The sequence below is a fragment of the Peromyscus leucopus genome, chromosome 1 (genome assembly GCF_004664715.2).
Source record: "Peromyscus leucopus breed LL Stock chromosome 1, UCI_PerLeu_2.1, whole genome shotgun sequence".
NCBI lineage: Eukaryota > Metazoa > Chordata > Mammalia > Rodentia > Cricetidae > Peromyscus > Peromyscus leucopus.
In genome coordinates this window covers 62,488,393-62,511,745 of record NC_051063.1, presented here as the reverse complement: position 1 = coordinate 62,511,745, position 23,353 = coordinate 62,488,393, and the positions used below count along the sequence as shown (strand labels likewise).

Below are 23,353 nucleotides of genomic sequence, written 5' to 3'. Positions count from 1 at the left end.
CTGCTTGAGACAACCATCAGCTTTTTCCAGTCCTTGGCTTTATTGACTCCTAGGGGCTGCCAGGGCTATAAATAGATGTTCTTGAGCTAAAAATAGCCTTGTTAGAGGCAGACTATGCTGCTAGCTTTCAGCTTCTTTGAGGGCTCTTGAGGATGCAGAATTCAAGATCTGCTGAAAGAGGGGTTAGCCACATCCTCTTCCCCTCCTCTCCTGATTCTTCCTCCTCCATCTTCTAATGTGGCGCGCACACACACACACACACACACACACACACACACACACACACACACACACGGCCAATGTCACTGTCTGCCTGAAAGCACAAAGGGTCTCTTGAACAGGATGGACAAACATAGAGAATTTTGCATTAGCCAGGGGCAGGGATGAGAACTAAGATCCTCCAAAAAGCTCACTTAGGAATTCCCACAGGGCATCTAGGGTAGTCTACTCACAGACTGTTAAGATGAGAACCAAATGTTGAGGCGACCCAGAAAAGTCACATCTGGAAGTCTGTCCTAGGGAATGGTACATGGATGCCCACGGCCACATAACTTGTAATGAATGACACATGGTAGGTAAGCCTGGGCACTGGCTGGCCTGCACTGGTGTAGGGGCAGCCTGTCCAGAGAGAGGAGCCCTGTGTCTGGAGACAACGATGGGCTCACATCAGACACTTTAGTATGCTTTTGCTCTTTTTTTAAAAAAAAAAAAAAAAAGATTTATTTATTTATGTATATAATGTTTGCCTGCATGTACGCCTGCAGGCCAGAAGGGACAACAGATCTCATTACAGATGGTTGTGAGCCACCATGTGGTTGCTGGGAATTGAACTCAGGACCTCTGGAAGAGCAGCCAGTGCTCTTAACCGCTGAACCATCTCTCCAGCGCACCCCCCCCCTTTTTTTTTTTTTTTAACAAAAACAAACTTTAAAAAATTGAAGATGTCAGAAATCATCCAATCCAAAGATCTGTGGTTGGGGGTTGAGGGTTGGGGGTTGGAGGGGATGAGAGTGTGAAAAGAAGAAAGGAGCCAAAGAGAGACACCTGGTCCCAGTCGGGGTGATGAAAAAGATGGCTGTTGAGAAGCTCATGACCCAAGGTCTGTGCCTGACTCCTTTTACCGTTCCCTACCACGGGAGCGATGAGGGAAAGAATGAAGCAGAGGAGTCTACAGTCATGGCCAATGGTACATCCTCTAGGGGATCAGAAAGGTGGGCTGCTCCAGGGATCAGTTGGTAGATGTACCAGGCGGATCTCAAAAATCCGGACTTCATCATGAATCTACGTCTCATTTTTGCACGAGGGCCATGCTGATCTCCATGCTGCTCCAGTTTTAGTCTGTGTACTGCAGAAGTCAGCACCTCCAGTATGCCTGTGGTGCTCATGTCACACAAAAGAATTACTTGCAAACCCCGTGTCTGTTGGAAAGACGGCGGTGACGTATGTGTGTATGAAAAGACAAGGAATGAGGTGTTTGCAGAAGGATTGTATTGTGGGGCCAGCTGACAAGTGAACTCTTGTGTGTGCACATGTATATGCCATTTACATGTGCATGTGTGTAGAGGTCAGAGGTCAATCTCAGGTGTCATTCCTCAGAAGCTATCTAACTTGTGTGTTTTGAGACATATACAAGTTGGCCTGGGCCACCAAATAGGCTAAGCTGGCTGGTCAGGGAGCACCAAGATCCTTCTGTGTTTGCCTCTTGGCTCTGGGATTACAAGTGCATGCCACCATACCTGGCTTCTGGTGATCCAGCTCAGGTACTCACACTTGCCCAGCAAACACCATACTGACTGAAGCATCTCCCCAGCCTGTGAACTGATATTTAAAGTTATCTAGTTTTCAGTTATTTTAAGAGAAGATGAGAAAACAGGTATTTTATATCCTCAGAGTACATTCCAGGTCCTATACCAGGCCTACCAAGGATAAACCTCAGATTCTTCATTCTGCCCACTTTGCAAACACAACTTACCAGATCCTTGTCTCCTGGAGCCTCCAGACTGCCCCCCAGTGCCCAACCTCTCTCTCCCACAACCAGCCCTAAGAAAGAGGCAGCAGAGGCCTGGGGAAAACATCGTTCTCATGATTTATTACAACACATTGTTTCAAATACAAAAGGAGGGACGGGAAAGTGCGGCCTCATGGGGCAAGGTCCCAAGGGGGAAGCTGGCACCCTGGTCCTCAGGGACCAGAAGCCTTGGGCAAGGGACCAGCTACCTCTCCTATACTGGACTTTCCAGAAAACAACAGAAGGGGGGCAGGTGCATTCTGGGCCATTCCAGTGCCAGACAGTGACCAGGTAGGAGGGTGAGAGAACAGGAGAGGCTCAGAGAGGACCCTATACCCTCCACAGCTTGGAGAGTAGGTGAAAAGCCACCAGGGTGGGCCTGTGCTCCGTCTCTCCCTTCCCTGCACAGAAGCAGGCAGCTGAGACCTTCTCCTCCATCTTGTCTGCTCACTTTGGAGTGACCAGGGTCATGAGTGAGTGAGAGCAGAGACAGACTGAGGCCAATGGGCCCCATGTGTCCAGGATAGATGCCATATCTCCACCAAGAGAGGGGAGGGACCAGACCCAAGGGGGATCTTTAGGGTCCAACTGGTGGCCACAAACTACTGTCTCCTGGACAGCAGTAGGATGGGGCAAGGAGGGGGAAGCCAGTGCATCCTCCACACCCAGGGTCACCTTAGAAATTCAATGACAGACAGGAGGCAAATTTACATAATTAATAATAATAATAATAATAAAATTAACCAATAATAATAAATACTCTAATCCATAGATTGCAAATACAACAATAGCTTATTTTCTCAAGGATCAGGATGGGTGGGATCAAGAGAACTGGAACAGGATTTTTGCTTAGGGAGGAGAATGACAGGAACACAGGGCAGTGGGTGGGAAGAACAAACAGAAGGGCACAGTAAGGGAGCGGGGGTAGAAAGGTGCCACTCTAGGTCTTCTCCAGGACTCGGTCCTGCCCCAGCTGCCTGTTACCAAGCCCCCAGCTTATTCCTAAAGGACATCCCCACTCCTAGACTTGAGGATATCTGAGGGCAAGGACCCCTATTCTGCCTCAAAACTTTGGGTCCCAAATGGTCCAAGAGGGTATTCAGCAAGGGTGATTGGTACCTTTCTCCTGTCCTTGCTCCTAGATTGGCTCTGAGAAAAAAAAATAATAAAATTAAAAAAAAAAAAAAAAGCATCCCATCTTGAAGACACTGGGAAAGTATCCTGGGAAGGGAGCACACAGGGGACTCTCTCCTGAGAAGCCCCTGTGGGGATGGGGAAGTCACTGAGGACTTCCCCCAGCATCTGTCTCTAGATGGGGTCTTTCTCTGCTTGGAGATAGTTCTCCCAAAGCTGAGGATTCCTACTTCCTGGAAGCCTAAGGGCTTGGTAGGTGCTTTGCTCCATCTGTAAGGAGGCCTGCTCCAGAGACCCCTCAACCCACAAGTGCACCTGAATTCCAAGTCCTACCAGGGGCAAGAAGAACCCAGAATGAGAGCTTGGACCTACCCCCATTTATACTGGACCCAGAGCTCCCCTCTGACCAGCAGAGCTAGCTAGCCCCTGCCAGCCCCAGCTAGCCTAGCTGCTCCCGCCAGTGTTTGACACTGCCCCAGTCCATGCTGGGGGTGCTACTGGGCTTCCCAAGGGGCAAGAGCACCCGCAAAGGAAAGAGAGAATCCTCCTCTGAATGGCCTCCTGGGCCCTTTTGAGGAACTAGACCTCACTCTCACAGAAGTGTGAGCTCTTTCGTCTACTCCATCCTTGCCTTAGGGGTTACCTCATCTGGCTCTCAAGAACCCTGCCCTCCTTGTCCAAGTCTCCCTGAAAACTCTGGTTCACTGGGTCCAGTGCCCACCAACACCTGCCAAGGAACAGCCCTGGGGTGGGGGATAATGGACCGGCAGAGAGGGTACCCCTATGCCACTAAGACTTGGCAACTTGAGGTGTGCGGGGGAGAGGCTGCTGTGGGGCTTTCTGCAGGGACACTAGGGTCTCCCCCTCCCCTTACCTATGGCTTTGCTACAGAGCCCAAGACATGAGACAGGAGAGGAGAGACCAGGAGAGGAAGGAAAGGAAAGGGCAAGGAGTCTGCGGCTCAGTTTGTGGCAAATAAGGGTTATTTTTTTCCTTTTCCCCTTTTCTTACGTAAAAAGTGCAGGAAAGCTGGGCAGCTTTTTGCAAGGTCAGTAATGTTTCCAGAGGGGAGGGGCGAGGAGGGGCCCAGGCCTGTCAACCCAGCTTGGGATTGAAGGTAGCCTCATATTGCTTAGAAACCTATTTCAGTTTTAAATACCAGACAGTAAAAACAGAGCTTGAGGACCGCCCCGCACAGTTGCCAGATCACTAGCTTAAATAAATAAAAAAATCGAAATATTTACTTCTTGATAAAAATTGCAGTAAAACCATTTACCTTTCTGTGTGTTATATATAATATATATTTATACCTGGCCTGGCTGGAGCGGGGGCTCAGGGACTCCTGAAGGGTCACGATACTTCGATGACCTCCACGCTACCGGAGAAGCTGGCTTGCTTGCCTAGAGCTGCTAGCTCCTCGCCACGTGCCCGCCCCTCCACCATGCCCTCTTCGAACTCCATCTGGCAGCTGCGCCTCTTGAACTGTGTATCTGAAGCAGGCTCCTCAGGCCAGCCGGTCCGCAGGTCCCGGGGTTCGGCCCGCACCTCCCTCCTCCGCAGGTCACTGCTGCTGCCACCACCCGGTCCAGGTGCGCCAGCACTCGCCCTGCCGAAGGCAGAGAATACCGCGCCCGGACCCTGAGCGCCCTCGGGGCTGAAGCACCAGGGTCCATCTGGCGACGGTGTGCCGGGGGAGTCCAGCGGCGGGACCCAGCCCCCGGGGCCAGCCGGCTGGCCAGGGCCGGGCAGTCCCGGTGCCGACAGGGCCGAGAGGCCATGCCGCGGAGTCTGTCGGGCTGTGTCTCCAAAGTTTAGGCCAAGGCCATGAGCCGGGGAGCGGGCCGGAGAACTGGCCGGGGGACGTCGCCGGCGGGGTCGCGGGCGCCCCTCTGGAGCCGAGTCTGGGCTGTCGGGGCTGGGCGAGGGCAGGCCCAGTGTCCCCCCAGATGGGCTGTCCAGCTTGCAGAGCTTTGGGGCTTCGCCAGGGTCAGGTGGGCCGGGAAAGTCAGGCCTCCTGCTGGGTGCATAGGCTGACTTGATGTCCAGGGAGAAGGAGCGCTTCAGGCGGTTGGTGTCCTGGAGGCGGTCAGAGGAGAGGTGCAGGCCACGCAGGCCCTGCTGCAGTGCGCTGGTGGCTGGAGCTGTGCTGGGGATCAGAGCATCCCCTCCAGCACTTGGGCTGCCCTCCTTGGCTGCAGCGGCTGCCTCACTCCCAGTGGCAGCGCTCTCTGAGGTAGATGGTGGCAGCCGGGGCAGTGGGATGCCTGCTGCTGGGCCCATGAGGGGCTCAGGGGTCCCCAAGTGAGGTCCATCACTCTGCAAGGCAGCCAGCAGCTTCAGACTCCTCTCATACTCCAACAGCTGGCCCAGGAAGTTGAAGTTGGGTGAGATGGAGGGGCGTCGATCCTTCACAAACCTGGGCAAGCAAGAGAAATTTGTCACAACTGGCCTTGCCCAATTTTCCCCGTGCAGCACCCACTGCCACTTTAGGTATCCAAGCTTTGTGTTGGGCCCCAGCCTTCCCTCCCTGCCAGGGCAGTAGGTTGTACCATCCAAGTGGGTGGAGGCAAGACAGGAGGGCAATGCTGTTAGCCATCGGTTGTGGAGTTCCAGGTCCCTAGGGCCAGAAGGGGAAGAGTACCTGTATGCGTCGTCAGAGGACATGCCCATGGTTTTCATGATGTAGGCGATGGCGATGGTGGCAGAGCGAGAGATGCCAGCCAGACAGTGAACGATGACTTGGCAGCTGGACAGCTTGGCTTTATCTGGGGGCAGGTGGATGGGGGGGGGACCAGGTGAGGGCTGAGATTACACTTTTCCTCCCTACCCAAGGTAGGCCCCTACCCTCTCTATGGCAGACAGTGCAGGTGACTTCTCAGAGCCAGGTGGCCCCAGGGGTAGTCCTCCCCTCTGCCTCTGTCCAGTCTTCCTCTAGCCAGGCTCCCACACCCCATAGAGACAGACACACCCTCCGGAACCTCCCCTCACCAATAAACTCAATGGACTTGTCCAGCCAGGGCAGCAGCTTTTCACAGTAGTTGTCATTGATGGGGATACGCATGAAACGGCTCTCACAGATGAAGTCCGGTTTAGGGCAGGAGTTGCTGGCATTGAGGACATAGCTTATTCCATTTTGGGTCATCAGATCCTGGAGGGAGAGGAAGATGGGTCAGAATGGGGTCGCAGAGAAAAGCAAAGCCCCCTCCCTAGAGGAGGAGCTGAGAGTCTGTGCCTGTCTGTCTTTGTGTCTCTCTCTGTCTCTGTCTCTGTCTCTCTGTCTCTCTGTCTCTCTCTCTCTCTCTCTCTCTCTCTCTCTCTCTCTGTGTGTGTGTGTGTGTGTGTGTGAGTGTGTGTGTGTGTGTGTGTGGTCTGTCTATCTCTCTCTGCAGAATAGAAGGACTCTAAAGTCTTGTGATGCTCCTGAGCCTCAGATTTTGTCTAGGATCTTGCTATATGGAAAAGACTGGCTCTAGGAATTTCTTCTCATCTCAACCATTGAACTCACCGAATGGGTACAGGAAGGATGGCTTCTGTAAGCCACACCCACAGCCTGCATTGGGCTCCCAAGAATTTTATGGTTGCCTGGGCGGTGCCTTCATCCTTTTCCCTCTTCACCATTTTTAAAACACGGGATTCTTTCAGAGCTGGCCAGTGGCCCAGTGACAGAAGTAGTTTGGCATGCAGGCTTCCAGCGCCCCACCACAGAAGAGTCCGGGAGCCTGCTTTTCCACCTAGCCTCGCTGGGTTCCTCCCTGGGCCATGCTGTGGTCCAGGGAGTGGGGCTCTGGGTCCTCCTCTGCTCCCACCTCATACTCATCTATCACCTGCTCTTCCCTTCAGACTATCTTAGGACCTAATTCCAGATTCCCCCTCTTTACACCATCAGCGGTGACCCCCTGTGCACTCACCTTGTTCAAGACATCTTTCTGAGAGCCCAGGTAGAGGTGAGGCAGAATACGGGTCAGGCCCACACTGGGCACAGGCAGGCAGGGCTGAGAGAGGCTCATGGATGGCAGGGTGGTAGGTTTTCCCTCACAGAGGCCTGGGAAGCAGGAGGAGAAGGTGGCGAAGCCCCCTGTAGGAGGAGACACAGAAGGCTCTTAAGGAGGCTGGCCAGCCAGGGCAGGAGAGTTCCTCTGTGGACCCCAAGCCTGCTTCTGGCCTAGCACCTGGACTCTTGCTGCCAGGCTACTTGCTCTTCTCCGCAGCACTGGGGGGTGTGCTGCTGCCCATTTAGAGCAGGCACCTACGCCCACATTCCTCCTCAGGCTAATTAGGGACTGGCTCAGGGGCACTGCTTTGATGCCCATAAATGTGGAGTCAAGGTGGCCTGTCAGCACAGCACATGGAAGCCAGGCAGGGGATGGCTCAGACCTCATCAGGGTCTTCTCTTATTCCCCAGGCATGGCAAGTCCTTTCCCAGCCTCTGTACATCACTGGCCTGGGGCCAGGCTGGCACTTAGCCTCTCTCCATGCTGATGCAATCCCTCCCTGACTCCAGTTGGCTGAAAGCCACAGGCCTGGGCTCTAGTGCCAGGCCTGGGAGGAAAGGTTCTGAGGTGGGGCCTCTTTGGGCATGACATCACCCACTGGAATTGCCATAGCCCACAGGGCATTTGTGGTCCAGCCATGGCTCCAGTCTACCCAGCCGGAGATGACAGAGAAGCAGGAAAGCCTGCACACAGGATACAAACAGCCTGCTCCCTGTGGCCACTGTCTAGATACATCCAAGATCCAGACTCTGGACTGAGGAAGGAAACCCTCCACCAATCTGAGATACCCAAGCTGGCTCTTCTGGTATATCTGACTCAGTGACCATAGGCAAGGCATGCCTCTGGCCTCAGTTTCCTTATTTTGCCTGTCACACAGCATTGTTGACAGGCTCAGAAAAATAATAATAAAGATGTGAAAATAGATCCAGCCACATCTAGCCTGGCTGGGGTTCATCCAGAAACCAACTCTCAGCATGGTGAGGAGGGCTCAGCAGAATGGGACTTCCTATACTCCATAGTGACAGGCTCTGACAAGCAAGTGGGCTCAGTTTCTGGTCTCAATCATACCATCCAAATACAGGACACCTGGGCTAAGACCCAATGTGTCCCATGGGAGAAAGTGAGGACACTTTCTGGACGGACACACACACACACACACACACACACACACACACACACACACACACTGCTTTTTCCCCGGTCTGGAAAGAGGCAGGTGCCAAGGACCTAGATAACCTCTAAGAACAGGGAAGCTTCTACCTTTGCTGCCACACTGGCCCAGCTCATAGACAGTACACGTGCAACCTCTCAACCGGTCTATCTGTTATGGCTGCTCCCTACTCCCTCAATGAAATCTTATCTTTGGTGGCCTTAGGGGGAGAAGCAGCCCCTTCCTCGGGAAGGCTAGGCAGGGAGGAACGGCTGGTCATGGTGGTACCAGCAATGCTGCGGCTTCCATGCAGGCACTCCAAGGGGAGGCTGAGTTGGGCATTGTGGGGTCTGTGCCGCTCAGGGCTAGGCCCTAGAGGGATGGTGCCTCTGCATAGCCTCTTCCATGGATTACAGCCCTTTTTGTTTTCTTGTTCCTCTCTCTGCCAGAAGCCTTGGTCTCACTCTTTCCTCTACAGCCTGCCCAAGGGAGACCCCTGTCCACCCTACTCACAGGAGGCAGGTTCAAATGTGTCCACCAAGTATAGCCACCCCAGACTTCTCAGCAGCTTAGAAAGCTTTCCAGGCTAAGCTGAGTTTGAGGCCTTTGAGCTCCCTTCCAGATCCATCCTATGGACTCCATCTCCCCATGGTCTGAGGCTTCAGGGATTTGGGGGGCTATCCCAGGCTATGTGAGTGAGTGGAAATGGGGGTACCAAGGTTGAGTGAGTGCACCTCAGCTATTTTTTTTAAGTCTCTGGGACACCTAGAAAATGCTCTGACCGTCCCTGAAGCTCATTCTTCTACAGAACATTCCCATACACTGCCCCTACCCCCTGTACTTGGGAGGCCAGAGACTGTGCCCTTGTCAAGTCTGCTGTTTACAAGGAGACATCTGCAGAAACATGCATTCATTTGTGCTACTGATGGCCAGGCTTGCTCTGCTCTTATTACAGCCACCTACCCACTAGGGTCTGGGGCAGGTCAGCATCTCCAGGCAGCAGGGCCTGCTTGTCCGACAGCTGTGGCATCACTGGCTCACACTCCACAGTGATGGTACCACTGTAGGCTGCACCAACTCTCGGCTAAGGGTCTGCCCACTGTTTAAAAGGCTAAAGTCCCTCCCTCCCTCTCCTTGTCTCTAATAATGCACACTGTGATGGATAATGTTAATTGTCAACTTGACAGAATCTAGAATCACTCGGGAGAGAATTCTCTGGCAAACCTGTGGGGAATTATCTTGATTATGTTCAGTGATGTGAGAAGACCCATCTCAGTTATGAACATAACCATTCCCTGGGCAGGGGATTCAGAACGATACAAAACGCAGGAAGTGAGCTGGCAGCAGTCTACCCACATATGCAGTCCTGTTCCTGATTATGGATGTAATGTGATCAGCTACTTCAGGCTCCTGAAATCTTAATTTCCATACTGTGATGGCTGTATCCTTACCTGTGAGCCAGATGAACCCTCCCTCCCTGAAGTTACCTTGACTAGAAGTTTTATCACAGTAGCAGAAAAGGACCTAAAGCATACTGACATCTAGGTTAAAACTCTTTCTTCATAAACTCTAACTTTACTTAAGGGAAAAAGGGACTAAGTTCATTAACCCTCTGTGGTGGTTTGAATGAAAATAGCCCACATAGGCCCATAGGGAGTGGCACTACTAGGAGGTGTGGCCTTGTTGGAGGAAGTGTGTCACTGGGGGTGTGTTTTGAGGTTTCAAATGCTCAAGGCAGGCCCACTGTCTCACTCTTCCTGCTGCCTGCAAACCCAAAAGTTGTAGAACTCTCAGCTACCTCTCCAGCACCATGTCTGCCTGCATGCTGCCATGCTTCCTGCCACACTTCCTGCCATGACAATGGACTAAACTTCTGAACTGTAAGCCAGCCCCAATTAAATATTTTCCTTTATAAGAGTTGCTATGGTCACGGAGTGTCTTCACTGCAATAGAAACCCTAACTAGCCAGGTGGTCTTTAATCCCAGCACTCGGGAGACAGAGACAAGTGGATCTCTGTGAGTTTGAAGCCAGACTGATCTACAGAGAGAGTTCCAGGATAGCCAGGGCTATCCAGAGAAACCCTGTCTCAAAAAACAAACAAACAAAGCCTAAGGCACCTTCCCCCAGATAACACCACTGTGGGGGCACTGTTTGAGTTCCCAGTACCCTCTCCTGATTGCCTTCACTGCCCATACCTATCTCCCTGAGCTTCCTGTGAGCACCAGCCAGAGGAAGATATTTAAAGGCCTAGTCTCTGTTGTGTTTGGCCAGGAGACCAAAGGACTATGTGTGCTGGGAAGTCACCCCTAACCCCGACTCAGTAGTCTGTTCTGATTCCACACTAGCTCAGCAGGGGCTGTGCCAAGGTGTTGTCACTTTGAGTCTGTCTCAACACTGCATTGACCAGGAGGACTCCCTGGCTCAATGTTTGGATGAACGGGGACAAGGACTCAAACTTGGCAAGACAGATATCTAGAACTGGAGGGAGCTGGGTAGAGCACAACCAGGTCCAGATGAACCCTTTGGGAGGATCCCAGCCCAGGACTACTCCAGCCTCCAATAGTGTCCTTGCCTTCTGCTCTTTGCCCAAGAGACAAGCCCTGCCAGGTTTTGAGCTGTCCTGCTAGGGCCAGGAAGGGTGCTGCTCCTCAGCCCTTCATATTTTCAGAAGGACCTCATGCTTCCATGTATGACTAGGGTACTGAGTTAGGTCCTGGAGGTGTTCCTATAGGCCTAGTGGGCTTGTAAAAAGGCCCAGACTCCTCGCCCTCCCAAACTTAGCCCAGGAGGCTGGAACTATGGTACAGCTAGCTGCTATGTGGCTTCTGGTCCCAAGAATTCTCACATGCAACAATAAATCATGATTCCTACCCAGACAGGCTTAGCACCTATACAGATACCAGAGGTGGGGTGCATGTACATATGCATGTGGCTGAGACAAGAGGCTCAGGGCACACAGACACACAGATATCCTTGGGCCATACTGGCCAAATAGACACTCGCCCTACCCATGATACTGAGCCTCCAAACCACTCGAAGCCCCTCGGGTTGGGTTCATCCACCTAGCAGTCTGGTTAAAGCAGTCCGGGCTCTCCCAGCCTCCCTCTCAGGTTGGGCTGGATGTCACTGTACTCATGGGATTCTGGTGCCACTAAACTGGCCTGGCCACCCACTCACTTATTCCACCCCATATGCAGTGGGTGTGGAGGACACTCCATCAGCTCTGTGCTATGCAGAGGCTACTAGCATGGGCACAGGGCATCAGCAAAGGGCCCAGATTCCAGCCAGCCAGAGCAGGCATCCTGGAACAAGCCCACTCTAGCAGCTATTTAGGAATCTAGGCTGCCTCCCAGGGAGGTAGATTCTACAAAAGCCCTTTCAGCCACGGCCTGAGGGTGAGTGTGCCTAAGCACATGGCTGAGAGTGGGAGTATGAGACATGAGTCAGCGGGTGTGTGTGACTCTGAGTGGGGACTGGAGGCCAGCTGGCCAGACTGCTTTTGGAGTACAGGTAGCCCAGAGAGATACTCTGCTGGTCCCTTAAGTAGTAGCCATGATGGAGTAGGCTGTTGTGAGATAACCTGTGGCCAACTGGCACCTTCTCTGAGTAAGGTTCCTGCTGTGTGACCAGTTCTGGAATAGACTGAGGTTTTCAGGAGGTAAAGCCTCCACATCTTCTCCTTGAGACAGGGACAGGTTGTGGCCTGGGTCCCTGGCCCCCTCTCTACCAAAAACATGGCTTTGGGGGAGCTCCTGCTTGTCCACCTCTTCTGCTATTTATTTAGGTAGAGGTGCATTTTGAGAACTCTAGAGGCACTAGCATCCCCTTACTGGCCCAGACTTCTGCTTCTCTTCTGACACTCCTGTCCCAGCCAAGGGCATGGGGAGGGGTGCTTGGAAGAGAAGGTATCCCATAGCCCTGGCCCATCCCTGGAGTTCACCTGTGAGGATGGCCACGCTGTTGAAGCAGCCGTCCAGCTTGCTGAGCAGGATGGACAGGAAGCTGTCTGCTGCCAGCACGCTGGCATCTCGAGTGCTCTGGTCATACACTACCACATCCTGTGGTTCTGTGGCATCCACCTAGGGGGCCATAAGGGCAGAAGTTAGGCCATTTGAAAGATCAAGGTGGCAGAGGACAGGAGGCAGGGGGCTGCTGTCATCCTCCCTCCCACTCCCTTGGACAGGCAGAAAAAAATCCATGGTTCCACTAACAGGCTTTGTACCAGGCAGGGACTGGGGATTGGGGGTGGCTTGAGTTCTAGGCAGCCATGCCCCTCATGGGCAAAAGCATCAGAACCAGAAGTGTTAACGAGCACAGGGGGGTATAATGTGGCCCCAGAGAGCACATACACATAGCCTGGGCTGGCTCCTAGGCTTCCTGGGAGGTCAGTACCTCTTTTCTTATTTGTTGTCCCCCAGCCCCTGATGGAGAAACTGGGGCTGCAATAGGACTCCCCTCCCCAAACACCACCAGGTCAGGAAGCAGAAGCTGAAAGCTGGGGTTCTTCCTGCCTTTCTCCCCACTGTGGTGGCCTTAGGGCCAGATGTTGAGGGGCTTTTGCTCAGACAGGCCGATGTCCCTGCCTCCCAAGCACACTCAGCCTTTAAGCTAGCTGAGCTGTCAACCCCAGGCTGGATGATGTCATCGGCAGCCAATAGGATTGCAGTCTGGCTGGAGTCCTCGCTGGGGGTGATTAATCACTGGATTCCCTTCATTGGCACCACAGGGAGCCAGTTCTGGCCTTGGAGTGGGGGACTCCCGACAAGCGGCATCCCACCTGGGTTCTCTCACATCATAGCGTGGAGTCAGGCAGTTTGGGGACTAAAACCCTCCGAAAGCCTCTGGTCTGTTGGCATGCCCCTGAACCCAAAGGAGGTGGGAGAAGTTGGTAAATACCCTAGGCCACACATGCTCCTGGATAGGCTAGTCCCTCTCCAGCTATTGTACTGGATAGTCCTGGGGAGAAATCTGTCCCTTTCTCCCTGGAAGGATGGTCCTTCTTGGGGGCCACAGAGAGCATTCTGGGTTACTTAAGACTCTGGGAGGTAGGGGGAGGAATGGGGAGGCTAGTGAAATGGTCTGCCTAGTATAATCCCCTTAGTCACCCCCTCCTGGCCTCACTCTAGTCAGAGTAGCCAGACCCAGCTGTCCTTGTCCTCAGAATGCACCAGCCTGCTGCATCTACCCGGTTCTACCCTCTGCATAAGCCCACTTCTCTTATCCATTCAGCAGTCCACCCTCTGAACCTGCCCTGTAGATGGGGAGACAAAGGGGCTTCCCACCACTTCTAGAGGAAGGTCTCACTAGAGGGGACTACTCTACAGCACTGCCAGCTGTGACCCCAAGGAACCCAGTTTGGAATTAGAGGACAGAGAAGAGGAAGTGTTTGATCAGAGGACTCTTGGGCCCCAGGTCTAGGAGTTCCAGTCTCTTTCAGAGGTGACATGTGCATGCTTGCTCAGGAAAGGTCAGCCCCAGGGATGTATGCAAGGTGGGAACACAGGTACCTGGCTGCGTGTAGCTGGCTGGATGAGCTCAGCAATGGTCACTTTTCCCTGCTGAAGGCGCCGCTTCACCAGCTTGGAACAGCAGATATTCACAGAGCTCAGCACATGGCAGCTGTTGTATTCCACGAAGGATCGACTGTCGATGACCAAAGGGCCCCCAGGCCCGCCGCGCAGCAGACTGGCCAGTTTCTTAGCATCCATCACCTTCCTCGGGAGCCGATCCCCAGCCATGGTGGGGTGGTAGGCAGTGGGGAGAGTGACCCCTGAAGTGAGGAGGGCGTGGCCTTGCAGCGTTCTGGGTACCCTAGTGCATGGCGCCAGACCTGAGGGAAAGGTGAATGGTCAGCAGATGGTGGGATCTGGGTAGCTACAGTTGGCTCCCAGGCAGGCTGTATGTTTGGCAGCTGGCATGTCCTTTGGGCCCTTCATCCTGGATAGATGAATCAACACCTTCCCCAGTAAGGTGAGTGCATAGAAGAGACCTTGACCACCCCCTACTCTGCCTGGGTTCTGGTGTAAGGCAGAGGACAAATTAGGACCCAAAGAAGAATTCTTAGTATGAGCTGTGGGGTGCAGCTAAACTTGTGCCTTCTGACTTGCTGGTCTCTGCATTTTCCTCTTCTCAGGACCCTAGGGTACAGAGTTTGTCTCTCTGCTCTTTTCCCAGCTAGAGACTCTCAGACCTCCCTCCCCTTCTTGACACAGTGCTGCATGGTCAGTTCCTAGAATTCATCTCCAGGAAAGGTTCTCTAAGCTCATAATCTGGATGCTGGTAGACAGGAGGGCAGGACCACCCCCCAGCACCACCCCGCCCCACTCCTGGGCTCCTGGAGGCTGAAGGCCAGGTGCTGGGAGCTCCTGTTTCACTGCAACTGTTGTGTGCTTCTGGCTGAGGTTGGTGCATTCCACCCATTGCACAAAGGGATGGAGGTTGTCAGCTCTAGGACGAAGGCTGGGGTGCTGGGGATGCATGGAACTGCTGGACCTTCTGCGTGGGGCCCCAGAAGCTCTTGAGCTGAAGAATGTGTGGAGGAACTAGAGATAGACGGCGTCAAGGGACCTCTGGAGGCCCCATCAAACAGGCTGGACGACCCTCATCTGTCAGGTGCTGTCTTCCCTGCAGCCCCTAGGACACATGCAATGTCAGGACAATGAGTTTGCCTTAAAATGGGAACACGGAGGCTTGAGGCAATGGAGGTGAAATAGTAGTGCCCCCCCCCCATCTAACCTCACAAATGTAGTGGGGTAGGGAGGAACTTAGCTCTTTAGTGTTTGGCCCATTCCCACTCCTCCACTGCATGAGGGAACAACAGGCTGATGGTTAGGACCTGGGCCAGAGGAAGGAGCAGGCCCTCCCACCTGCAGGGCTGGACAGCAGGACTAAAAGTCCAGGACCTTGAAAGGACCATAGTGGAGGATGCTGGGGTAGAGAGGGCTTTTGCTAGTCCCTTGGCCCTCCCACCCAGCAGTTTCCCCCTCCTCCCAGATGAGTGGTATGGGTTAACTGCATCAAGAGACGCAGAGAGTCCAGGGAGCTAGAAGACGCAGCCCCACCCTCTCTGCAGCAGCCCTTGAACTACCCTGAGGGAAGCTGTGCTGGGGGTGCCCCTTCTGAAGACCCTCATCACAGAACCTCCAAGGGGCTGCGGCCGAGGATGTCAGGGAAGGGAAGCCTGAGACCCAGAGGGAAGGGCAGGGGAGAGCCGGTTGATGGGGTTGATGGCAGGTGGGATTGGGGGCAGCTTTGTTCAGGTCTGTTACCTGTCCCTTCCTCTACCTCCCAGGGAACCCTGAGAACAGGAGCTGGGCCCTATTAACCATTACAGTATTGTTATTTGCAGCGGAGGGGGACTCATTAGCAAGTTAGCACCTCCGTCGTTGCCATGGCAACAGCAGAGGTGCCAGGCAACGGCTGCTCCTACTGCAGCAGCCACTAAGCAGGCTGCTCCGCAGATCAGGCAGGACTCCCTCCTCTATGCTCCCACTCCTCCATGGCAGGTGCCCAGGAGCTGTGACCTATCGCTCAAAGACAGCAAGGAAGCCCCTTACTCTAACCCTGTCCTACTTGGCTCTAATTCCCAGGACCCAGCCCCATACTGCAGCTCACTGGCTCTGCATTCCTCCGAGGCCATCAGTATACTGCACTGCAAAGATCTGGATGAGCCCCCTCACACAGGAACCCCTGCACTATGCTGGTCTTCAGTAGCACATCCTGACAGCACCTCTTTGTACCCTCACCCCTGGCTTTCTCAGTGTTGGGCATCAGGCCTAGAATTTCATTGGGGCTAGAAGTAGAGATGCAGGGTCAATTCTGAGAAGGTCATCAGGGCACAGATAGACCATGCAAAATCTGAGCAAAGCGTGTGCTCTCAAGTACTCCCTGCCCAGACCTTCCCAGGAAGAGCAGCTATCAGCCTATTCTTCCAGAACCCTGAATGGGGTGAGGGGTGGTCAAGATCCTCTATGCAGAAGCTGTAGGCCTTCATCAAAGGATTTTGAGCCAGGAGGCAAGCATTCCTAAGTCCAAAATCAGGAGAAGGCCTCTCCCAGGCACGCTCAACCAATGACCACGCCTCTCAGGGAGGTCCTGGATAGCCCCCATTCTGGAGGCCAGGTCCACAGTTCAGCCTCTGTGGCACTGTTCTCTGGGCACGAGAACACACCTCTTTGCACGTTGGCAGATGCGTGCATTATTGACAATCCTTCTTGTCCCTGAGTGCAATTATACATGTGTCAATGTGTCCATCTGCACATACATACGGCATTATAGTCTCCTGGAGAGCATGACTTAAGTATACAGTTGCATACATATCCTTGTCTTCTGAATATCAAAGGTCCTGGTGCCCATATATCAAGTGCCAGTCCATTACCTTTCACACTGGGGTTCCCATACAGCATGTTCTGGTCCCTGAGTCCTTATGTGACCAACAAAAGCCCAAGTCCTGGGTGGGCATCCTCACCAAGCTACTTCTTGCTCAGTGCCTAGTAACAAGGAACTCCCTACTTCTAGGGATGGCTGCCAGGACCATTAGCCACTGTAAGACTGGGTCCCCCTCACAGTGGTCTAGCCTGAGTGTCCTTGGCCACAGCCAAGCAGACTTTCAGGAAAGAGCCAGCAATTAGGGGCCCAAGACACTGAGATGCCAGGTCACTGTCACACATGGCACTTCTGGAGACCAGCAGAGACCATCTCCTGGGGTGGGAGGGGGTGGCCTTAAATGCTCCTGCATGGCGAGCCCATGACTTCTCTGGCCAGGCTCCCCTGGGAGAGGACAGAAACATTGTCTCAGGCAAATGGCCAGGCCAAGAAGAGACAGTGGAGGCCTGAGAAAGCTGTGGTCCTGAGAGGTCCAGTCAGATTCTCTGGCTCATAAGGTTCTTAGGACCACAACCTACTATCTCTTCTGTCGTGGACTCAGCCTCTGTCCCTGCTTTCTCTATGAGCTGCATGTCTGAATCACCTCAAATCCACAGATGTACCACATTGAAACACCTGTCCAGTTGAAACTTCTGCGCTGGACATCAGTATCAGCCCAAGAAGAGAGAAGCTGGCAGCGGTCCGAGACACCGACTTGAAGAATCTTTCTGCATCTCTATTCAGTGCTAAGTCCTCAGAGGCAGCCTCAAGTCTCCCCAAGGGCACAGGGAAAGAGGGAAAGAGAACCTGCCCAGCAACTCTCCTGAGGTCTCTAAGCTGACTGCAGCAGTCAGACATAAAGATGAACCTACAGCTCCTGGTCATATGATCTGCTCATCTCTAGCAGGTGCTTGTTAACTAAGGAGTGGATGCACGGGGACTCTGACCTCCTTGAGCAGAGCCTGGCACTGTAGGCTACACTCACCCACCCAGCTACCCCCGCCGCGTGGGGTGGCGGGGGCAGGGCAAGCAAGTGTGAGGGTGGGTCTACAGGTCACTGGATCTCCATTCTGAACCCACTCGTACAGTGAAAGACGCTGTGCCCCTGGCCTGAGGCACCCCCCAGCCCGACCCCAAGCTGCACAACAGAGCATTGCAGATGCCACACTGGTCCCCCACCCCCATCACTGCATCATCAGGGCCCCCATCTCTCGGCTGCAGACGCAGCATACCCTGTCAACAAGGAGTCAAAGGCAAATTTACCCAAGAGGTCTGATCTAGTGGAATCTGGGCCTGTCTTTACCCCTCCACCTGCAAGGTTTCGCCCACAGGTACCCGCGGCGGCTGACTGGCCGCTCCCTCCCAAGGTGGGCAGATAGGCCAGGAAGACAGGCTGAAGGAGGCAGCTGTGCCGGCCCCTCCCCCAGCATCGCGCCTGCTGCCTCTGCGTCGGGTAAGGATGTTCTTTATCCGCAGAGGCCAGTAGAGCACCCTGAAGTGGGGGTGACAGGACAGCCATCAGAGAGCCGCAGAGTGGGGGGTCCTAGGGCCTCCCCTCCAGACACAGAGCCTACCACAGGCCGGAGCCGACCTTCTGGCGTCGGAGGTTTCGCATCTCGCTGCCGGCTGCAGCCGCGGACGACCTTCTCCAATTCTAGCCGCCAGCGGGGGCGCCTTGCAGGGATTCTCACTGATCTGTGCAGGATCTCAGCCCTCCCCCACGAATCCCTATGCCTCTAATGTACGTCCCTCCAGATAAGAAGGAATGAGCATAGAAAGACGGCTCGGTGCGGGCGCAGATTCGCAGCGCGCGCCGGGCGCAGGGCAGAGACATCTATCCATTCCTTGGTGCTCCAAAGAGCCTTCTCCGGGGGCGCACGCCCGCTGAAACCTCCCTCACGCCCCGGGCCCACAGCCGGCTCCGAAACCGACTGGTGCCCGCGCCCGGCTCACCTGGATCTCGCTTGCCGTGGGGGTGCCCCCGACGTCGGTGCCGCGCTCAGGGCACCCGTTCTGTCACGCCACCCATGGGCCCGTCGGGGGCCCGCACAGCCGGGGCAAGGGCCGGAGAGGCGCGCGGGGCGCGTCGCCGCCGCCGCCGTCGTCGTCGCCGCCACCGCGGGGAGCGCTCGCTCGGGACGGAGCGCGCGCACTGCGGTCGGGCACGCGCGCTCACGGCGCGCATCCCAGCCCGCAGCTTGGCGGGCGCGGCTGGCGGCTCCGGCCCGGCTCAACGTCCGGCGTCCCGCGTCCGGCGTCCGGGTGGGGCGGGGGTCCGCGGAGCCGGCTCGGCCACCGCGGGAGCCGCGAGTGACAGGCCCGGGGCGGAGGGCGGGGCTGCCGGCGGGGATGAGGTCATGCCGAGCGAAAAAGCCCCTGACGTCACCTGCAGCCAATCAGAGTGGGCCGCTCGGGGGCAGGTGACGTCAGCGGAGCGGGCGCTGGGTGCGGAGCCCTGGCGGCAGCCGTGGGTCTTTCTGCCACCGCCCTCGGTCCCCCGCACCCCGCTCTCCTCGGGCACCGATTCTTAAAGGGGCCACGTATGCCGCGGCTCCCCATCTCCAGGAAGCCTTCCCAGCCCAGGGCTCCTGGTGGCCCCAAGAACCCTCAACCTCGCGGCACTCTGACCCGCGCCTACTGTCCCTGTGTGCCCTCCTGAACTGGAGCTGTCGTCGGTTTCTTTCCTTCCCTTAGCCTTTGTTCACGCGGGGACGCCCTCCAAGAGTGCGTCTAGCTCCGGTGCAGCCCGGGCACACGCTCACGGAGAACCGCGCCCGCAAAGCGCCTTACCTGCGGCGTCCACGTTTGTCCTTTCTACGACCCCTGGAGGAGGTGGGGACCCAGCTCTCTACCTTGCGGGAGAAGCTCCGAGGTTATATGGTTTGCCTCAGGTCACTAATCCCGGGAACTCGGAGCGGTGCTCCAGACCCACCGATGCTCCCCAGGCGGCACTGCCCCCTACCTATGACATTCAGTCCTTGATGCTTCCAGTGAAAAGTCCCCTGGAAACAGTCCTCTGCTCCCACCCAGACATCACTACCCGCTGGGGACTGTCGGCCTCATCCCACTGTGTGAGCACAACCACGTGAGCACTCAGAACAAAACATGGGTAATTACAACTAGGGCAGAAATACACAGGGGTCAGGCAGATCTGAGAGGAAGGGAAGTATTGTGCCACTCTGGTTCACCTGCAGGCAGAAACCACGTGAGTCCTTAGTTTTCTCCTTCCTCGGGATCTATTATACAATCCAGGTTGGCCTAAAACTCTATATTGTTCTCCAGGCTGGTCTCAGCCTTTAGTGTTGAGATTACAGGCACCCACCACGATGCCAGGCTACCTCAGACATTTCACAAAAGTGCCCCTATCCAGGCTGCTGGGTGAACAGTGAGGTGACCAGATAGCATGAGTCTCTTGTTGTTGAGGGGAGTGGTTCTGAACTTCCCCTGGGAGTCCAGCCCCAGGTGAAGGAAGGAGCTTGGAGAAGGCTAGTTGAATGAAAAGTCACAGAAAAGGAAGCAGGCACAAAGGAACACTCACTCCGATGCTAGTGTGGGTTAGGTGAAGGATACTACAAACAACCGTGGGTGCTGGGCAAGGCTCTGCAGGGACCTCCTCTACCCTGCTGTACCCTGCTTGGCTCGGCTCACCATGGGTGTTTGAAGACAGCTTGCAGAGATCTCCCCATGTAGCCCAGGGGGAGTCTGGGAGTCTAGCCTGGGATTAACACAGGTTGGAGGGAAGAGTTGTCTCTGGTTCAGAAATAGCACAACATAAACAAACAACTTGGGGGTGCTGCCAGGAAGGAAGCCTGAGGAGCCCTAGGGATGTTTGGGGTTGGCACTGGGTTCAGATCTTTCTCTCCCTGCCTCAGGCTCGGCCCTGAAGAGGGGTCTCCTACTGGAGATAGCCCTTGAAGTGGAAGCTGGCCAACTCCACTGGATGCTTCCTCAGGTCAGTGTTGGGGTGAAGATTGCTGATGGGCTGGCTTTCTGCCCACTTTGAGCCCAAAGAATGGGGAGGCTGAGGTTTGGGACGGGGAAACAGCTCAGGCTGAGCCCTGGACAGGTCCAGGTGGCAAATCGGATGGACATGTAGGATTCCTGAGGAGGCAGGGCCTCAAAGAGCTTGGGGTCTGCAGGTGTGGGGGCTGATAGAGGAGCTGTCGGTCTCCTGGTGTGTGTGTGTGTGTGTGTGTGTGTGTGTGTGTGAGAGAGAGAGAGAGAGAGAGAGAGAGAGAGAGAGAGAGAGAGAGAGAGAGAGAATGAATTCTCGCTCTACCAGACCCAGGAGGAGCTGGGGGGGGGCACGACCCTAAAAGGGTGTCCAGGTGAGAAGCAGTGTGGGAGAATATGGTCTGACACTCTGGGAGTGCCCATTAGATCTCTGGTTATGCTGACACAGATTCTTGACAGGTTAGAGCAGCAGACCACAGGTGACCTGGAGATCCTTCTGGAAACCCCAGGTGGGTGGGATGGACAGCAGCCTGTCCCCACCCTTTTGAGACTGGGACACAATATTGTAAACAGTATAATCAGGTTGCAAAAAAAACTCAAAGTATTTCAAGTAAGTTTATAGTTTTGTGCTGGGACACACGTATGGTAATGCTGGAGCAGATACAATTCGTGGGTGGGCTTGCTAGGTGCCCTACAAATGTCATACAAATGCTGCTAGTTATGTACCTTTCCAGGACTACCTGCTCTGCAAACCTATGCTTTCTCAGTGGGGGTGCTGGGTCCCTCACACCCCCGGCAGTGAGAGGCAGTCTTCTGGAGTGCTGGTCATTGGAGTCATATATTCACAAACCGAGTGGGGATTAGAAGTGTCTGGAGCCAGCAGAGCAGTCTCAGGCTGCTGCTCTCCTCTGTGCTGGACCTCCGTGCCAAGGGAGGACAATATCCAACCTCCGGTGGCCCTGTGGGCACTGGAGCCCACAGGTGAGCGCACCACACTGGCCTCAGCCTAAGGACACCTTTTGGAGTCCCTTGTGTTGACAGGATTCTACAGGTGCTGGGGGCTCGCTCAGACGGAGGCAGTCCTGGCTGGAGTGAATTGTTCAGGAAGGGTCCGGCAGGTGCAGCGAGCTTGGGTCCCTCTGCTCTGTCCACGGGCGCCCTCTGCCGCCCACAACAGTACCCTGCGAGGGCTGGCCGCCTGAGGTGCAGCTAGGTCGCCAGAGGCTGACCCCACTGCCTGGCAAAGAGAAGTGAATGTTCATCTCTCTGTTTCAGCCTATGAGGCATGAGAACCATCTGTGCCCTTGGGCTGCCCAGCCTGACTTCTAAGAGAAGGAACAGTAAATGAAATGTTAGTGCAGCAGATGGCCCTTTCCTGATTAAAAAATATATTTATTATTATCATCACCAGTGTGGCAGTGCCAGGGATCTAACTCAGTGCCTTGTGGATGCTAGGCAATCATTTTGTCACAGAGTCACACCCTCCATCCTTATTTTTAAATTCTATTCTATGGTCAAATACACACACTTTCAACGTTGAAGAGCACAACCCAGAGGCCTTGAGAATATTCAGGTTGCTATGTACCACCACCACCATCCATCTGCTGAACTCTTTGTCTTCCTACAAAACAGAGCAGTGGTCCCTGCTAGAATTTATCCCCCTCAGCCTCATGGACCACCGTTCAAACTGATAATGTTATTTTTAAAAAGGTGATGTTTATTCTTTCTTTCTATTAATTAAATTTATTCATTTCTTTTATATCCTAACCACAGTTTCCCCCCTCCTGTCCTTTCATTCCTCCCTCCCCCCTCCTAGTCCACTCCTCTGTTTCTGTTCAGAAAGGGCCAGGCCTCCCATGGCTGTCAACAAAGCAGGCATATCAGGTTGAGGTTGGACTAAGCTCCTCCCCTTGTATTAAGGCTGGGAAAGGCAATCCAGTATGAGGAAGAGGTTTATTCTTACACTTTATTATTTTTATTGTTTTTAACTGATGAGGTAGCTTTTATTCATTTATTTTTAATGCATATTAATGCTTTTCTGCCTGTATGGATGAACACCATGTGCATACAGTGCCCTCAGAGGCCAGAAGAAGATGTCAGATGCCTTGGAACTGGACTTGTAGACTGTTGTGAGTGATGTATAGGTGCTAGGAACTGAACCTGGGTCCTCCGCAAGAGCAGCAAGTGTTCTTTACTTCTGAGCCATCTCTCCAGTCCCCCTGCTACTGTCCACACCTTTAAAGTCTACAGTTGGCATGTAAAGTCATGGGTTTCTATTATGATACTTTCACACACACACACACACCCACTGCCCTCCACTATCTGCTTGCCTCTCTCTTGCTGGCAACGTTTCCCCCCAGATAGCTTCCTCTGCTTCCCTCACATGTATTCTATTTTCTTCTCTTTCTCCCCTTCCACATCCCTTAAGATCCCTTCTTGTTGTTCTCGTTTTAGTTTGTATGTGCTCACATGGGCATGCGGTTTATGTGCCTTTGGGCACAGTGGAGGCCAACGGAGGATGGTGCAGATCACTCTTCACCTTATTCCTTTAAGGCAGGGTCTTTCACTGAACCTAGAGCTCCTGCTTTTCTAGTTATGCTAGAAGCCAGCAAGCCCCTTCTGTCTTTACTCCTCTTAGTGCTAGGGCCACAGGCATCAACAAGACCTTGTTAGATGGGTGCTTTGATCCAAACTCTTGTCCTTATGCTTGTGCAGTGTCTTAGTTAGGGTTTCTATTGCTGTGAAAGGAC

The 23,353-nt window shown here is 54.2% G+C and overlaps 1 protein-coding gene across 2 annotated transcripts; it reads right to left on the bottom strand.

The window, feature by feature from the left end:
- Positions 1-2,067: 2,067 nt before the first annotated feature.
- Dusp8 (dual specificity phosphatase 8) lies at positions 2,068-18,964 on the bottom strand. Of its 2 annotated transcripts, none has more exons than XM_028870680.2 (7): positions 18,603-18,964; positions 13,793-14,115; positions 12,226-12,364; positions 7,051-7,217; positions 6,131-6,290; positions 5,784-5,907; positions 2,068-5,558 (listed from the first exon to the last, which is right to left on the bottom strand). In XM_028870680.2, the coding sequence occupies exons 2-7, from the start codon at positions 14,021-14,023 to the stop codon at positions 4,493-4,495; spliced, it is 1,887 nt and encodes a 628-aa protein (XP_028726513.1). In that variant the 5' UTR covers positions 14,024-14,115; positions 18,603-18,964; the 3' UTR covers positions 2,068-4,492. The 2 variants fall into 2 exon arrangements, with proteins under 2 accessions (XP_028726513.1, XP_028726522.1); XM_028870689.2 differs by lacking the exon at positions 18,603-18,964 and adding an exon at positions 18,224-18,588.
- Positions 18,965-23,353: the final 4,389 nt, after the last annotated feature.